Source organism: Arthroderma uncinatum (genome assembly GCF_011692745.1).
Source record: "Arthroderma uncinatum strain CBS 119779 chromosome Unknown scaffold1, whole genome shotgun sequence".
In the NCBI taxonomy this organism is placed as follows: Eukaryota; Fungi; Ascomycota; class Eurotiomycetes; order Onygenales; family Arthrodermataceae; genus Arthroderma; species Arthroderma uncinatum.
Genome location: NW_022983863.1, coordinates 5,111,110 through 5,128,020, shown reverse-complemented (window position 1 = coordinate 5,128,020; position 16,911 = coordinate 5,111,110). Strand labels below are relative to the sequence as shown.

Sequence of the window (16,911 nt, the reverse complement as noted above, 5' to 3'; positions counted from 1 at the left end):
CTATGACGCATTCCAAATAAAACCTATTTTTCTGAAATCTAAGTACGTTAAAAGGCGCCGTATCAAGACAATCTAACGTGACACACCCATGATATCTTCATCAAAGGCGGAGGTACGGCTGTGGGCTACTTGCTCGGCTCTCCGCTGAGATTTCCCCAACCCTTCAATGTAGTCACCACCCAGCTCCAGTTTCAAGTCCGCCCTCGCGACATTCTTTATCATTGATTTGATGCGGATCTTCTCTTTGACAAGGTCTTCCCACAGCCGGGCTTCTAAGTACGGGTCCATGGCTTTATTGGTCCGGCCAAAGCGAAGTACGGATGCCCCAGACGGATCTGAGGCCTGGACAAGACGTGCATCCAACTGTCCTTTTGCTATCAGTGTAGCCACAAACTCTTCCAGTTCAGCTGTAGAGGTGCTCTCCGACGAAACTCTGCTTGCCATATCGGGTATTGATAGCGCGGCAAACACTTTTTCCAATTTAAGTATTGAGAACTGACGATATGCGTCGGGAAGTTGGCGCACAAGGCCGGAGTTGTTATCCTGTCGTAATTAGTACCTCTCCCAAATGGTAAGTGAAACTCCGATTCGGCCTACCTCGTCCCAGACTCCCGCCCCTATCGAAATTTCAGCCTCCAGCCTCTGTAATGTGCCATCCCGGAAGATCTCAGCGAGCACCTCGTACGGTCTTGCCAAGTTCTTATATGCTTTGATCGCATATTGAGGTGTACCTCGTGGCATAGACGAACTCTGTAAAGACAGAGTTAATATATATCCGTCATCATAGTCAGTTCTAGATATGTATAAAAAAACGATAACATACCTGTCCTCTGGCTAATAGGCGTACTATAATCCACTTTTTGTATGCTTCCACCATGATCTTGCTCACTGAATTAGTGGCAGGCGCAACAATTACAAGATGCAAAAACCGCAGTGCATTTTCCCATTCCTTTCGAACCATATAGATCATAGCTCCATACAGGTAATATTCGAGATATGTCCGGTAGGTGAGAGATCCCGCCAGCCCGGAAGAATCCGTAATGTATGTGACGCTAGATTGGTCCTTGTCACAAGGATAAATCTGGGCTCGTTGATGGTAGATTTTATCTGCCGATGCGGGGATATGGCAGACGGTCTTTTCTAGTACCGGCAATGCAGCGCGGCAGGCCTTTGCCTTAAGGCAAGTACGTACAAACAAAGTATGTGTTGTCGTCAGTGTCGAGCATGATGGATCAAGCCGAAGCAAGGCACTTTTCAGAGGCTGGACAGCAAGTAGAGGCTACAAATACGTTAGCGAGAAGCAGATGATATACCGCCAGCCTGGATCTATATACGCACCCGCGAAACGGATTCTGCGATCCGGGCAATGGTCTCGACAAGCCTTGTGAAGTCACGGCCCGCATATCGGATTTGTATGGGGTCAAACACTTCAAAGAATTCCAGCGCCCTTCCCCAGGCCTCCCCTCCCGGCTGAAAGGTATCAGGGATGGTTAACTTGCCCGGCTTCTGCGATATCTGGTAGTATGCCAACAGAACCTGTAGATATGCCAAGGAGTGTTTGGCAGGGTCCAGTATCTAATAAGCAACATGTTAGGCACCAATGCATACACAACTTTGAAAAATGATATAAGATATTTCAGAATAGCCTAGAATGGTATATGGTGCTCACGTCGAGATGATTTCCCTGTTCAGCCGTACTGTGACCGACCAGCGCACTAGGCGATAGCTTCTTGATACCTGCACACAGCACACGGATTTTCTGGTCATATTCGGCGTCTGGCAGCTCCGTCGGGGGAGGGAATGACAGCAGCAGCTGAGTAGCCATGTTGCAGAAGCGGCCGACGCAAGAACGAGCAAAACAGTACTTGGTAGGAATTCCTACGCAGGCAATATCAACGATGAGCCAGCCAGCCGAACAACTCGCTGGATGAAGACGATAATGGTATAACACTGGAGAGCGGCGCCGTTGGTTCCAGGAAAGAGGCAGAGTCAGCCTGTATCCTGACCGCGAGAAAAGAAAAGAAACCAAACTCCGGTCGTGAACGTCGTCGAAGGTGAGTATCAAAGGGTGAGGATGGAAGCTGTTGACTTGGTGAAGTAGATGTGAGATCAGCCTTTGTTGTATTTAACGTAGAGAAGCAGCGGTAACGGGCGATACCTGCATTACGCCATAAGTTACTAGTGCGGCACAGTTGCATCAAGGCCCGTCCCTGCCCCTCGCCAGTTTATACCATCTATACTATATACCATCTATATCATCTATATATTGACGCCGACATGTCGTTGACGGAATCCTCTCCCCTGGAGATTGCAAAGCTCGCTTCGGCCGGTGCGAGACAATTGGCCGTCCTCTCCTCTGACGCCAGAAACAAGGCACTCGTTGCCATACATGACGCTCTCGAGAAGAACAGAGATGCCATCCTCCAAGCAAACGCCAGGGATGTAGAGGCCGCCACTAAAGCAGTAGAGAAGGGGGACCTAAGCTCGAGTATACTGAAGAGGCTCGACTTGGCACGCCCGGGGAAATACGAGGATATGCTGAAGGGAATTCTCGATGTCAAGGGCTTGGATGATCCAAGTATGTACCACCCCGGATTCTCGCTATAAACAACTGCTAATTGCTGGATTTATCAACAGTTGGAAAGATATCCTTACGCACCAAGCTAGATGATGGCTTGATCCTTGAACGGGTCAGCTGCCCAATTGGTGTCTTGCTGATAATCTTCGAGGCCCGTCCAGAGGTGATTGCCAATATTGCTGCGCTCTCCATCAAGTCGGGTAACGCAGCCATCTTGAAAGGTACGCTCCCAACGCCTATAAATATATATTGAAAAGTCGATTGTACTAACTAATAAATAGGTGGAAAGGAGTCGACCGAATCATTCATAGCCATATCCAAGGTGATAGCAGAGGCAGCTGCTACTACCGAGGTACCAAAGGCTGCAGTCCAGTTGGTAAAAACTAGAGATGCTATCCTACCGCTTCTGGCGTTGGATGACCACATCGATCTTGTGATTCCCCGGGGTTCAAACGACTTGGTCAAGTTCGTGAAAACGAATACAAAGATCCCTGTGCTTGGCCATGCTGATGGGAGGTGTGCCATCTACCTCCACTCAGATGCTGATGCTAGCATGGCAGAACGGGTTATTGTCGATTCGAAGCTACACTACCCTGCTGCTTGCAATGCCGCAGAAACCCTCTTGGTTGATGAAAGAGCATTGTCCACTACGTTCCCTAAGGTTGCTGCCGCTTTAACTCAAAAGGGAGTCTCCCTGAGATGTGATGCGAAGTCGAAAGCTGCACTCCAGGACAAGTTGGAGTCATCTCAAGTTGCATTGCTCAAAGATGCAACTGAAGAAGATTACAACACCGAGTTCCTTGAGGCGATCATGGCTGTCAAGACTATCGAGGGAACGTCAGACCAGTCATATGTAGATGCAGCAATCTCACATATAGGAAGCCACTCCTCGAAGCATACTGATGTGATATTGACATCTTCAAGAGAGCTTGCTGAGCGGTTCCTGAGCGCCGTTGACAGCGCAGGCGTTTACTGGAACGCCAGCTCCAGGATGGCAGACGGGATGAGATATGGCTTTGGTACTGAGGTTGGAATCAGTACTAACAAGATCCATTCCAGAGGGCCAGTCGGACTGGAAGGCTTAACCATATACAAGTATCTAGTCCGGGGTGAGGGTCACATTGCGGGTGATTATTTCCAGGGCGAGGGTGGCCGAACATGGAAGCATGAGAAAATGGAGATTTAAACAGCGACTCCCCTAGTTCTTGGACACAAACGTGTATAGATACCACACCACATTAGCTGAACAGAAATATGAGTATCATTCCTTGTATTCCGTTGGATTGAAGAACCGTGTCGTGTCAAGAGTATTTCACATTAGAAGAGCCTGTAGCCATGTGGATGAAAAGAGTAGGAAATTCATTTCATTTCAATCACAAGTACAGCTACACTATTTTTATAAGCTGACCTTTGAAATAAGATCCCATCAACAACCACTTTAAACCTTGAAACCACGCGATCTTCTTCGTCCACGAGCCCTCTCGAATTTGCGTCCCTTGCTCTCGACATATGGTTTCTAGTGTTGCGCGTTAGTTTAATAAGCCAATCAAAGCAGACGTATGCCACAAAACTAACCTTTCCGCTGTGTGGGCCAAATCCGAAATGCTTGACGGCCTCACGAGAGTTCTTTGGTCCGCGCAACAAGATGGTGTTGGCACCAGTTGGAGCTCTGAGGGCAAGCTGGTCCAAGGTCAAAGTCTCACCGCCGGCCTTCTCAATTCTGGCTCTGGCGGAGGAGGTGAATCGCAGAGCAGCAATGGACATCTTTGGGACCTCGAGTAGACGGTTGTCATCGGTGACGGTGCCAACAACAACGATGGTCTTGCCAGACGAAGCTTCCTCTGGTCCCTTCTTAACACTGGATACGAGACGCGAGAGAGAGACTGGTGGGCGGTTGATGCGGGACATGAAAAGACGGCGGAGGATGACTTTGTTGAAGTTTGCGTCGGTACGACCTAATCACACACACAAAAACATCCCTGGTTAATTTCAAGTGCCTTTCCCGATTTGTGTTTCGCGATCTTATCGGATTTTCTCAAGACGTACGAGCAAGGAAGCGGTAAAGCTTCACGAGGAGCTGAAGGTAGACATTGTCACTCTTTGGCGCCTTTCGGTGGGTGTTGCGGACATGGTGACGGTCCAAATCGATACCTGCAAAATATCGCTTGTTAGTAAACGTCAAACGGCCATCATTCGAGGTTTTGACAGCTCGAACGCAAGAGGGTGCTCTGGAAACGGTTCAAGGCGTGTCCGGGGAGTCTGCTTACCCATGGCTGCGGTGCGAAATGGTCTTGCTGATGGACTTCTTTTCGCAGCGGCGTGGTTGAACAACTGCTGAGTTCAAGAATTTTTGGCGATGAATTTGGGAGTGGAGTGTGTGGGCGAAGCCCTACGCTAGGCCCGATCGGTAGTTGATATCACGTGACGTTGGCATTTGATATCGCTTGACGAAAGACTTAGAGAGACTGATACAACAGATGTGACAGACACAGAGATGGACATTATTGTTATAGATGTACGTGATACTTGAGTGTATTCATGATGAACGCCCGAACGCCAGTTGAACCACAGATAACCAAACTCCATGCCGTAGGCTCTGTAGACACGATAGCCGACACCTGAGCTGAGCCAGCAACTAGAAACTAGAAACTAGCTACAGTCGAGCCAACTGCCATAATACTTCTAAAGACCGGTAGTCCCGGGAGCCCACGTCTTGCCAATGCGGTTCACCTCGTTAACAAACTGGCGGCTGGAAATGCCCGTTGGCTTCGCTTGCCCTTGGGCTTCATTCCCCAGAACATTCTCATCTGGATTGTAGAAAGGGTTCTGTAACAGCTTGACATATGCAGTTTGTAGAGCCCGGAATGCCTAGAGATAATGTTAGGATAGATTGTACATATCAGCGACGTCGAGGATACGTACCGGTTTTAAGTCTGAATCCCGTAGCCCAACAACGGGTAAAGACCTTTCTCGTTCTGATGAAGGTGTTGAAACTCTTCCTTCCAGGTCTACAACAATTGCAAACTTCACACCCGTGTTGGTTAACCATCCATAGACGGAGAGCCTTTCATCCAGCGCGTGGAGTAGACCCAGATCCTGGTCCACAGACGCATGCTGCTGTCGCATATCAAATATATCCAAGCTTGCATTTAAAATGAATGAAAATTCAAGCTTATCATCTACATGTGGCTCGAAAAGTGACATGTGAAGGAGGTTGTTCTTTTGCGGGAGTGAGTATAGTTGTTAGCTTGGACAGATATTATGGGTATATTGAGCTTTGGAGGGGGAGCTCGAACCTGTTTCCCTATGATGCCTATGCATGCAATCGCCGGAGACCCCATTTTCAAGGTAGATAATGTAGTGTATCAAAGTGAAGTAATATATTTGTGTATCCAGAGTAGTTTATGGCGTTGGTTGATTGATGATAAGGAGGAGAGTATATTTAGAGCAGTGTCCTTATCTGACGCTTGGTTTCTATGCTGATAATGTTGGACCACCAAACAACACACGAAATACGAAATACCAAAGCTGAATTGCATATATTCCGGAGCTTCATCGGTTAATTAAAGCGTCAGAAGAACTATCGAGTAATACAAGATCTTCCAATTAATACACGGATATATATATATAACACCTAATGGAGCTAGCGAGAACCTGCCGAGCAAGGATACACGATCAACCTGGTAAAACCTGTCTCTAAGGTAAGGGGTTAAACGAAAGGACGCCACAGAGCTCTAAGATAGATTTTACCTAACGCTGATATAAGGTGTTTATACATTGCATGAAGACCCACTTGCCCATTAAAGAATAAAAAAAAATGAACACGCAAGCAAAGATAAAAAAGGAGATTAGGAATAGAGAACCGAGGGAATGGAATAAAAGGAACGGGGAATCATGACCTGCGAGGAGTGCTAGTCGTCGAGGTGGAGCGATGCCACACGGTAGGGTCACCAGTTTCTCACCGTCATTCGGCCTAGCATAAATCGGCAAATCTTGCATAGCGAGGAAGGTATATTCCGTCAGGATGGCGGAAGATGGGGATGCTTCGCAACTTGGCGATTGACCTACTCAGCAGTGTCCAACTCGTCATGTGCGGGGGTGGGAGAATCCAAGGGAACTATATCACGTTAGTATTGTATCGAAACATAGCGCGAGCAGTTGTCACCCGCGAGGCCAAGCGGCATTACCTTTCCTTTCATCTCCGTTGGTGGTGCCGTTCTCACGCTCGCCATCACGGCGTTCACGGTCATCCCGGGTGTCCCGGTCCCGGTCGCGCTCACGCTCACGGTCGTCGGGGCTGCGGGAACGGTCTCTATCGCGTCGCTCAAAGTCGCGGTCTCGGCGCTCCTCCTTGCGCGGGGAGTAGTCGCGACCTCTTCGGGGCGATGGGGAGCGGTGGCCACGGCGTGGGGGAGTGCGGTCTCGGCGACGGTCACGGCCGGAATCAAAGCGCCACGATGCAGATGGTGGAGTACGCGCCCACTGCGATAATCGTATGAGTATTAAAAACCAGTATATAGCTTCGCGTGGTAAATCTCTTACCTCAATCTTCAATACATCGTCACGGCCGATGCGCTTGTTGTGCATTTCATGGTAAGCGTCGTCAGCATCGCGACGGCTCTCATACTCAACGAAAGCAAAGCTGAACTTGTAAGCGCGACGTTCAATAAGACAGAACCTGGGATAGACAGAGCTCTTACAGTCGACTTGAAGCTGTTCTGGGGGCTGGGATATCACATCTCACGAGGCGCCCATAGCTTTATAGAAATGTTAGCAACACGAACGCATCCATAGCGACATTCTTAGTATTGACAGCTGAGGGTGAGAGATAATATATAAATATATATATATAATATATTCCGCATGAGCCTCACAACAGGAACCAGGGGTATAGTAGAGCTATCTTGATGGACGAGGGAGGTCATCGTGAATAGACTATATCAGGGCGTCGGGACGTAGGACCGTTACGGGGCAGGAAGAAAAGAATATCGCTTTGACGGTTCGGACTCAAGACGTAGAGAGAGGGACCGGTCGAGAGGTATCGGTTAGGGGGAGCTCGACGATGAGGACATACCGTTCGAATTCGTAGGCGAGTTCTCGGGCTCGAGTGCCGTGGCCAAAACCGGTAACGTATAGCGTAGTGCCGCCGCCACGAGACATGGTGAGGGATGTCGGAAAAGGAAGCCCTACTAAAAGATGAGAATGGTCTGTTGCAGAAGAGAGGCAGAGCTACGGTCTTAAGCAGCTGTGCGATGCGATGTGAAGCTGTCGATGTTCACCGGGCAGCAGATGTTGTTGACATCAGGAGTAAAGGAAGAAACGACGCAAGAAACAAACCGGGGAAGATTTTTCCCTGCTTAGGTAAGGGCTGACTCAGCACGACACCACGGATGGCCGAAAAGTGAAGTTGAACCGCATCTTTTTTCCCTTGGACGATGATATACGGATTGATATCGGGATAGCATCGTAGCGTTAGGTCCCGGCCTGCAGAGCCTCTCGTTTGACCAAGACGGGCATGACTGGCCCGTTCACTTCTTGTCTCCTTTGTTGCCGGTCCGGATAACTCCCTAATTCCACCGCAAGCCTACTCTCCGGGCACTACTCCTTTATCTCCAACATTTCACAATCTTGGATGCTCCAGACGGTGTTCCGCTATTTAATCCGGCCTTCTTACCATCGTCCTTCTTGCTCCATAGCATGTGTTACCATAAATTTATCACTTTCTCAATTCACCCCTCTCGGGTCTAGCCTTGACTACTCCGAAACCAGGATCACCAGGTCCGAGGACCGCTTTCGAAGCTATTAGGGTTTACAGCCTGAGGATACAGGTAGCTCCATGTACCCTTTGTACCATTAACGAGACATCTACTGACTGCTCTAGGTCCAACACTATCCAATCCCTGCCCCTCACGATGAGTCTCAATCGCAAAGATGATAGTCCGGACGACAGAGCCGCTCTGCGTCACAGCATAGGACAATTGCCCGCCGGAGCAGCAGAGGTATTCCCACACACACAGGTTAGACACCTACGGTGCATATTCATGCTGCATACACTATGTATGAATCGCAGGCTGACGGTGTGACTGGCTCTCTAGGAAAAGCAACGGAATTCTGTCCTTGCGGTAGTGGCGAGCAGGTTATCAGACCCAGTTGTTGCGGCCTTTCTCGGTGGTGGAGTCGCAGGCGCTGTGTCCCGAACAATCGTCTCCCCGCTCGAGAGGTTGAAGATTCTACTCCAGGTGCAGAGCGTTGGTCGCGAGGAATACAAACTCTCCATAGGGAAAGGACTGGCAAAAATGTGGAGAGAGGAAGGTTGGAGAGGATTTATGCGCGGAAACGGCACCAATTGCATTCGAATCGTTCCCTATTCGGCGGTCCAGTTTGGGAGTTACAACTTATATAAAACGGTATGTACTGGGTAGCTGTGCTGGCTGTCACTAGATACCCTCAACTAACTGGCTTCGGTCGTAGGCATTCGAACCCACACCAGGCGGAGAACTTACTCCCCTACGGAGACTTACATGTGGTGGCCTTGCCGGTATAACGTCGGTCACCTTTACTTACCCCTTAGATATCGTACGCACCCGTCTTTCCATACAATCTGCGTCCTTCTCGGAGCTCAAAAACCAGCCTCGTACGAAACTCCCTGGGATGTATGAGACCATGTGCCTTATGTATAAAAACGAGGGTGGCATTGTTGCCCTTTACAGAGGAATTCTTCCCACCGTCGCCGGTGTAGCGCCATACGTGAGTTTACCCGCATGGCCCCCTTACTTTTAATCCCCGCGACGACTTTGGCTGACTTTCGAAGGTTGGATTAAATTTCATGACCTACGAGTCGATTCGAAAGTACCTTACACCTGACGGCGACTCTAATCCCAATGCTGCGAGAAAGCTATTGGCCGGAGCTATATCTGGCGGTGTTGCCCAGACATGCACATATCCATTGTAGGTCCACCAACTCCCATCAATTCAACTTTAGCTTACGGAATTCTAGTGATGTTCTCCGCCGCCGATTCCAGATAAATACAATGTCTGGCATGGGGTACAAATACACCTCCATCTTCGATGCTATCCGAGTCATAGCTGTTGAAGAAGGTATCCGTGGCTTCTACAAGGGCATCGTTCCAAATCTCCTAAAAGTTGCCCCAAGTATGGCGAGCAGCTGGCTCAGTTTTGAGTTGACACGGGATTTCTTCGTTAGTCTCTCAGACTAACATTCTACCCATTCCTTTCTCAATATTCGCTTCATAGATTCATAACCTCCCCACTGTGTCGATATCGCCTCCCACATTAGCATCTAGAACATCCTGGTAATTTCCTGACACTAGAAAATTTCTGATCTTCCTTCTTCGCATCACCACCTATACATTTACAGCATTCTTTTATTTTTGATTTCTAAAAATGGCGGTTGGTTTATTCAGGGGCACGAAAGATAAAACAGATGTAATATTAACTTTGGCCAGATAGACCTATTCTATTCAAGATAGACCCTTTTCTTTGGTTTATACGATAAACATTAGCTTAGGGGGAAATTTTTATAATCTTTCAGCATCCGCCGGTTGAGCGCTACTTTTATATACAACTCTATCGGCATCACTGTGTCACAACCCTAATCGCCTGTAGAAGGATAGCAAAAACAAACGCCCGTCCAATAGATGGTACTTGAAGACAGTCGAAGATTTTCCCAAGCGCCTCTCCAGTCGCATTCGCACCCATAATACCCATCAGGGCTGGTGGCATGCCCCTGCTAATTAGTAGAGCTCTGGCCTTAATCCTCAATTGTTCTTTCTGCTCTGGTGAGAGCGGCGGCGGATACGCCTTCATATCCTCCTCTGTTGGCATGCTACTTTTGTGTAGCTTGGTGATACATCTAGCAAGTGCTTCATCTGACGTATTTCCATCGATCACCGAGTCTTGAAGAAGAGACCGAATAGCTTCGAGACTGGGGTTTCCTGGACGTAGAAGGAAAGATTTTGACGCATTTAGCAGCCTCTTCCGAATGTTCCACGCTGATGAAAGACTGTAGACCTCGTTGATCACGGCGAATAATAGCTCTACTACAATGACCGATTCTTCTTCAGAGAGTGGAGGGTATGAACGGGTCTCAAAACTCTTCTTAGCTGGCGGCTCTGTAACAGGCGGACTGGTAGACCCAGGCGTATGGTCGGCCTTACTTTGCGTTTCTTCATTTACTTCAGGGGGAGGAGTTGCATGCATGGCATCTGGTGTATCTGATGATTCTGGAGTAACATTGCCCGCATCTGATAAACACTCGCGCGAGCTGGCTAACGAGCTACCAGGTTGCGAAGTTGAAATCGGAAATTCGACGTTGGTATCCTCTGATTCCGATTCAAGCTGTGTTGGTTGTCGCTGGAAGGACGTCCGTGGCTTATCCTGCAGATTGCTCAATGAGAGATTCTTCGAATGCGTTGTGAAGTTAGTAGTAGAGGATGAACGGATATCAATAGAACCGCCTCGCAAATTCGAAGATCTAGTAGCTGCGTTGCTGTTGCCTCGTTTTCTAGCATCATTCCCTGTCGCCCCAAATATTCCCGATACTCCGTCAACAATAGCCTTTTTACTATTGGCGACGCCCTTCGGTGCAGTCCCAAGCACGCCCATCACGCCTTTCCCCATATTCTCAAAGACTGCAGCAGGCGCTGCAAAAGGAAACCCAGGCTTTGCCGATGCAGGGTCCGGATCAAGTCCCGATTGACGGCCCTTTTCCAAAAACTTCTTCATTCCTTCGCACTCTGCCAGTTGCTCATACTGTAAAGCAGTTTGTAGGTATTTCTCAAGGGCCACCCGCAGGCTGTTCCTGTTTCGACCTTTCCACCCAGGTAACTCATTATGATGCAACGAAAAATCGGAGACACCTGATACAACGGAAATTCGTCGTAGAGTTTCATGAAGTATTTCGAAGTCGCTATATTTTCTCGCAATCATCCAGCCAGTAAGTTTAGAGTTGCTGGGTTCAATCTGTAGCAAATATTCGCTGGTTGGCTTTGAACGCAAGTTCGTTTTGTCATCTTCGTTGAAGTCTTCGACTATCGAAACTGAGGAACCACGAAGTTGAGGGGACTGCGGCGTAAGCGGCGGAACGGCAGAGTTTTCTAGGCCTGGGTTGGCCTGGCTACCCGGGGGAGTCTCGGGGTTTTTAGAGAAATTTTCACTAAGGCTGGTGCTTGAACCTGGGGTAGGCTGAAGATCGGTATTGTTCGAAGAGGATGACTCGGTAGGTAGTTGCGTATATATACTAGTATTATCAATATTCTGGCTAGAACTGGGTATATTGATGGCTCTTTCAGGTCCCGTCGAACCAGCAACAGCACCTTCATGCACCAATTCAGGTTCAGGAGAATAATTCGCATTCTGCACCTGGTTGGTATGCCTTTGTTCAACTGGCGTATGGTCTCCTAGACTCGTGATGACACCAGAGGATTTATCTCCGGGTATACTGGAGATTGATGCAGCCTTGCTAGGCGAAGCTTTCTGCTTGAGATCCCCTACCTGTTCAAGTCCAGCATCGATGGCATTCATCAGCTGTGGCTCCCCTTCTTCAAGAAAGTACACGATCCAGGTATTAATATACTCCGGATCAGAGCACATATCTATTGTCCTTTGTAGTATCAAGCGGGATATTACCTCACGCAGAAACACGCGGAGAGGACCACAATTGTAAACTGAAGGCTCAAGGAATGTTTCGAGAATGTCGGTTCCAACGAGGCCGAGTTTCTTCTCCTGCTGGCTGAGCGATAAGACATTGGCAAGACTGCTCTCCGGGTTTTTCTCCAAATAATCATCTATGGAGTCCGCAACAGGCGTAGATCCGGCCGTTGCAGTGCCCACGGCGGCGGAAAGTTCGCTGAAAAAGACAATCATAAATGAGGTTGAATTGGTCGCAAACTGGAGGAAAATGTCTGCAGGTCGTTTGCGAGATATCCGAGATGATACGGCCAGGATCATACTGACGAACGTATCGCGGCAGGCCTTTGGAAACTCAACATCAGACGGTAAAATTGGTTTATACCACCAGCTAAGAGGGAAATCAGCCTTATAGAGCATCGCATTTAGGGAGAGTTTGAAGCTCACTTTACATAGTCAGCAATTACTGAATCCGTAAAAGCCGTTAATGCGGTGCCCGTAGCTGGCCCTAGCCTAGAGTAGTCCAAGACGGCGTCCCTCGATTTATGCAAAGCGTCCTCATCTTCTCCAGATTTGGCACCACGGTCTGCATACAAGCTTGTCAACCTGTTCGCTACCTCTAGGCTGAGTTCTTGCCGTTTACGCTTTCCCGCTGCTTCGCCATCTCCATCCGCTGCACTCTCACGTCCCTCCCACCAGATATGCAAGACAACTCCACCGACTGCGCCGACCAAAAGAAGCGCAAGCCTACCAAACACCACGTATGAAACGGCAATCAATCCAGCAGAAATAGAGGCGAGAGTTATTCTATCGGCGTGGGCAAGGAAGAGGCTGACTTGGTCGATGAGAGATTGGGTTGTCGGGTTCAACGGCGGTGTGGCGGGATTGTTTTGGTCAACAGCGTCGGCGGGTGCAACGTCCGCAACCTTCTCGTTTGCTGTAGCCATGGCTGGGCTAGCTATTTCGGTCATGGGTTTGAGCAGACGCCGAGATAGGGCATTCTATTGTCAAAAGGCTAGAATCGTAGCACCCCTATATGTGCTCAAAGGGGGAGCTCAACAATCCAGTTTCGGAGCTCTGCACCCATATTCAGGACAAGGGGGTAATCAGGGATAAACGGTGACAGTGAAATGGGTCTATTCCATCCAACTGTGACCGTTTTGCAGCAACAATTGGTATTGGCAGCTGTTGGAAGGTTTGGACAACTAGATCGAGCTGGCGATAAGAGTTCAGGGCTCAAGGGTGTTTTAGATAACCAGTCACGTGTTTCATCTCCATACTGCCCTTTACTTCGTATATCAATCAGCCACCCATCTCATAGGGGTTGCCTGGAGGCGACAGACCATGTCTTTCATCCGTGAGAGCGGCTGTCACATACAAAGATGAGAGATGTTAGATGTCGATGTTTGCAGCGTGAAAGAAACGCGCCCTGGACGAAAGCACGTGAGGCTCGTGTGCCTTGGCGGGTCAAACCGGCACGGGAAGTCTTGGCATTGATGAATAAGCCGAAGCCCCGATCTTTTTTTTTTGGGCCTTTTTCTACTTTTGCTTCGAATTCGATCGAAAAGTCGTCATCAGAACGAAAGGCCCATCTCTTATCGACACTCATTCAGATACATAGTCGGCTTCGTTGGCACTCCTCGAATTCCTCGCTGATAGACTAATACATACTTCTCTATACGGCTGCTCTCACCAAAAGTTGGGGTTAAACCCTCGTGTTTAAAAAAAAAGGCGTCGTCAGATCGGTCGCTTTCCTCCGTTATCCATATCAACGACGATGAAAGTCTTCGCATCTACTTGCACCTTCGATTACTCATGGGACGAGGTTTCCACGGCCAACTGGCGTAAATATTGCCCATGGAACGACCAGTCGACTCATGTCATCGCGGTTGATGTGCTTGCCCACGATATCAACCCGGAAACCGGAATCGTGAGTCGCGCTTCCTTGCTCCCAAACTCGTATAACGGTATATGAATTGGTTGGCTAACTTCTGGCTTTTTACTTTATCTTAGCTACGAACGGAGCGTCTGATAACATGCAACCAGACGGCGCCTCAATGGATCCTCAAACTCTTTGGGGGTAGTTCTACATCTCACGTCTTCGAGGTGTCTTATGTCGACCCACGATCCAAGAAAGTCACCATGTGGTCCACCAATCTATCATGGGCCAATGTCCTCAAGGTCCGAGAAGTCGTCACCTACCAGCCATCCAACTCGATGCCCGGAAGCAAGACAGATTTCAAGCAGGAGGCCCAGATAACGGCCATGTGCAGTGGATGGCAGAAAATCAAGAACAAGATCGAGGACGTGAGCGTGGAAACCTTCAGCCAAAACGCAAAGAAGGGCCGAGAGGGCTTTGAGTCCGTTCTTGAGATGAGTCGGCGGGTTTTCTTGGAACACAAGAAAGAGCTGGAGGCCCAGCGCATGCACCAATAAATCCGGCGATATCACTACAACTTCCGACTCATAATCGCCTATACACGCATCTCACCTACATAATCACTCTACGCACGACTCTATCACGCCATCATCAACATATCGACCTCGAGAAACCAGAGAATCTCCCCTCTATTCTCTTTATATCCGCCGGAGTTACGGATAGTCAGTCCCCTTGAACCGACCCCGCGTTTAATGATGATTTCCTTAAAAATTGTGCTTTTACTTGCTCTGGCGTTGGATACCACTTTCTTTTGTCAGCTGGGGTTAAATAAAATGGGAGCGGCGCACTCGGTTTAGATGAGCGTTCCCCTTCCTAATTTTTGTTCGCTTTTTGCACGTGCAAGATTTCGATTGTCCGATTGTACACTATATACATACACACAAAGATCGCACGATCAGTTTTAGAGGTCAATACACCATACATATACGTCGCTACGATATACACAGCTACACAGTAAATTCATCAAAAAGTAGTCGAAAGTCATTATTTCTCATGCGCTAGATGAATAAATCTATTGATCATTAAACGTACAAAGTCTCCAAGCAACTGTCAGCCCAAAAGCCCACCTAGGACTACACGGCCGACTCCCGCAATCTCACTCTTCACGCTGGCTCGACTAGCGTCTTCAAACTCCCTGACAATACCAGCTACGATGACTTTTCGTAGTTTCGCGTCAGCCTTTGAAAACAACTCACCAAGCGCAGCGTTGCAGAGACCAGGATGAGAGACAAGGGAAACCAATCTCGAATAGCAATCGATAAGCACATCGCATAAAGTAGAAAATATTTCAAAGTAGTCGGGATCAAATGGCAATGAGGGCGTTAGGAGAAACGTATATTCTTCTCCGGGAAGTAGATCTTGTGACTCCGAGTTGGATGGGAAGGTAGACACTGCAGACGCTCCCCCCGCAGAAGTCATGTTCCCCATGACCTTTATCTCGGAGTGATGGTCTACCGATTGCATCGGTAGGCCAATCTCTGTAGCTGAGCTTGTTCGTCTCGTCTTTGTGGACTGGCCTGACCGTTTGAACATCTGTGGCAGCCTTGCACGAGCGAGAGTTGCGGCCGAGCCACCATCTACAGCGTGTATCTGCTGGAAGGATTCAAATTCAAGTAGCAGAGCATTCAGAGACTTCAGGTATTCAGACAGCCCCGAGCTGACATCCAGTATCGGCGGGAGAGAGAAGCCTAGGAAGAGGAAGTTTATGGCACGGCGGGTGAGTTTGCGTTTCTCAAAGTAGGGCATACGGGCGAGATCGGCTTTGGAAAAATGGACGGTATTGAACCAGTAGACTCGGCCATGGTGGCTGTCGATTGCGCATATCCCGAGTCAGCACTTGATCCGTCTATTTATGGGCGTGAGAGTGGGAGTTTAACTTACGCGCTGCGTAGATACTCGAGTGTCTGTATTCGTTTCGCTGCTGTTTCATGTATGTGGGAGTATATATTGGTAGCACTCTGTGGTCCAAAGCTATTGCTGCCGGTTATCGGCGTCGATATGGAGGAGGCAGTATTAAATCCCTAGACAGATTCAGATGCCGTCAAAAGGCACATAGTAAGCATGTGGCAGATTAATTTACCTCTCTATCTCCAGGGTTAGGGGACGGCGGGTAGCCCCCTACGTCCAGCAACACAGCGCGGACCTGGACGGCGGTTGAGAAGTCCAGCTTTGCGGCTTGCCGGGTGGTATAGAGATATATAAAGGGCAGGCAAAAGGAACTAGCAGAAGAGACAGATATGAACGTACGGTGTTGTGAGCTGAAGCCTTCTCGGTTTCGAGCTTCATCTTTATGGCGGACTGCATCTTCAAGGGTGTGGACCCCCTCGCCTCTCGCACGGTTCCGATATTACATGCTAGGTCCTCAATGGACGAAACGCCGGCAAGCTGAGCGCCTGTCGATGGGCTGGCCGTCGTAGTTTGTTGGAGATACGAGATGGATGTTGGATGTTGCCAGGGATCGCGGCGTAGCAGGAGAACATCAAGGGCCGATGGAGACGATACCGCGTGGTGACAGTACGCCCTGCGGTGGGGTAGGCCATTTTGCGGTAGAGGTACGGTGGTATTTGGTATCGAGGGCGTATCAAACCCTCCCGGCCAGGGGTAAAAAGGGAAAAGGGACTCGGCCTCATGGAGAACGACAAGATACAAAATACGACGATGCGGGACAGCATCGCCACTAAGGAGATATATACGGCAGTTGAACAGCTACACGCGACCAGGTCTCTCTTACTCCTGTTTCGTTTTT

General features: G+C 48.9%; 9 protein-coding genes across 9 annotated transcripts; 3 read left to right on the top strand and 6 right to left on the bottom strand.

The window, feature by feature from the left end:
- Nucleotides 1-72: 72 nt before the first annotated feature.
- On the bottom strand, nucleotides 73-1,825 carry GIQ15_01558 (COP9 signalosome complex subunit 3; the record flags this gene model as incomplete). The annotated part of the gene is made up of 5 exons (XM_033548975.1): nucleotides 73-543; nucleotides 598-750; nucleotides 848-1,279; nucleotides 1,339-1,575; nucleotides 1,670-1,825. The coding sequence occupies 5 exons, from the start codon at nucleotides 1,823-1,825 to the stop codon at nucleotides 73-75; spliced, it is 1,449 nt and encodes a 482-aa protein (XP_033409926.1).
- A 452-nt stretch (nucleotides 1,826-2,277) lies between these two features.
- On the top strand, nucleotides 2,278-3,764 carry GIQ15_01557 (gamma-glutamyl phosphate reductase; the record flags this gene model as incomplete). The annotated part of the gene is made up of 3 exons (XM_033548974.1): nucleotides 2,278-2,578; nucleotides 2,638-2,799; nucleotides 2,860-3,764. 3 exons carry the CDS (start codon nucleotides 2,278-2,280, stop codon nucleotides 3,762-3,764), a joined length of 1,368 nt encoding a protein of 455 aa, XP_033409925.1.
- Nucleotides 3,765-4,016: 252 nt separating this feature from the next.
- Nucleotides 4,017-4,849, bottom strand: GIQ15_01556 (uncharacterized protein; the record flags this gene model as incomplete). Its single annotated transcript, XM_033548973.1, has 4 exons — nucleotides 4,017-4,094; nucleotides 4,154-4,533; nucleotides 4,625-4,729; nucleotides 4,846-4,849. 4 exons carry the CDS (start codon nucleotides 4,847-4,849, stop codon nucleotides 4,017-4,019), a joined length of 567 nt encoding a protein of 188 aa, XP_033409924.1.
- A 411-nt stretch (nucleotides 4,850-5,260) lies between these two features.
- Nucleotides 5,261-5,782, bottom strand: GIQ15_01555 (uncharacterized protein; the record flags this gene model as incomplete). The annotated part of the gene is made up of 2 exons (XM_033548972.1): nucleotides 5,261-5,446; nucleotides 5,501-5,782. 2 exons carry the CDS (start codon nucleotides 5,780-5,782, stop codon nucleotides 5,261-5,263), a joined length of 468 nt encoding a protein of 155 aa, XP_033409923.1.
- Nucleotides 5,783-6,642: 860 nt separating this feature from the next.
- GIQ15_01554 (pre-mRNA-splicing factor srp1) lies at nucleotides 6,643-7,738 on the bottom strand (the record flags this gene model as incomplete). Its single annotated transcript, XM_033548971.1, has 4 exons — nucleotides 6,643-6,695; nucleotides 6,766-7,060; nucleotides 7,121-7,256; nucleotides 7,653-7,738. The coding sequence occupies 4 exons, from the start codon at nucleotides 7,736-7,738 to the stop codon at nucleotides 6,643-6,645; spliced, it is 570 nt and encodes a 189-aa protein (XP_033409922.1).
- A 752-nt stretch (nucleotides 7,739-8,490) lies between these two features.
- On the top strand, nucleotides 8,491-9,795 carry GIQ15_01553 (Lpz11p; the record flags this gene model as incomplete). The annotated part of the gene is made up of 5 exons (XM_033548970.1): nucleotides 8,491-8,595; nucleotides 8,674-8,985; nucleotides 9,050-9,325; nucleotides 9,390-9,526; nucleotides 9,576-9,795. 5 exons carry the CDS (start codon nucleotides 8,491-8,493, stop codon nucleotides 9,793-9,795), a joined length of 1,050 nt encoding a protein of 349 aa, XP_033409921.1.
- Nucleotides 9,796-10,174: 379 nt separating this feature from the next.
- On the bottom strand, nucleotides 10,175-13,197 carry GIQ15_01552 (PX domain-containing protein; the record flags this gene model as incomplete). The annotated part of the gene is made up of 2 exons (XM_033548969.1): nucleotides 10,175-12,617; nucleotides 12,674-13,197. 2 exons carry the CDS (start codon nucleotides 13,195-13,197, stop codon nucleotides 10,175-10,177), a joined length of 2,967 nt encoding a protein of 988 aa, XP_033409920.1.
- Nucleotides 13,198-14,003: 806 nt separating this feature from the next.
- GIQ15_01551 (MSF1) lies at nucleotides 14,004-14,662 on the top strand (the record flags this gene model as incomplete). Its single annotated transcript, XM_033548968.1, has 2 exons — nucleotides 14,004-14,156; nucleotides 14,273-14,662. 2 exons carry the CDS (start codon nucleotides 14,004-14,006, stop codon nucleotides 14,660-14,662), a joined length of 543 nt encoding a protein of 180 aa, XP_033409919.1.
- A 553-nt stretch (nucleotides 14,663-15,215) lies between these two features.
- Nucleotides 15,216-16,705, bottom strand: GIQ15_01550 (uncharacterized protein; the record flags this gene model as incomplete). The annotated part of the gene is made up of 5 exons (XM_033548967.1): nucleotides 15,216-15,972; nucleotides 16,047-16,186; nucleotides 16,246-16,308; nucleotides 16,413-16,569; nucleotides 16,668-16,705. The coding sequence occupies 5 exons, from the start codon at nucleotides 16,703-16,705 to the stop codon at nucleotides 15,216-15,218; spliced, it is 1,155 nt and encodes a 384-aa protein (XP_033409918.1).
- Between the last annotated feature and the right edge of the window lie 206 nt (nucleotides 16,706-16,911).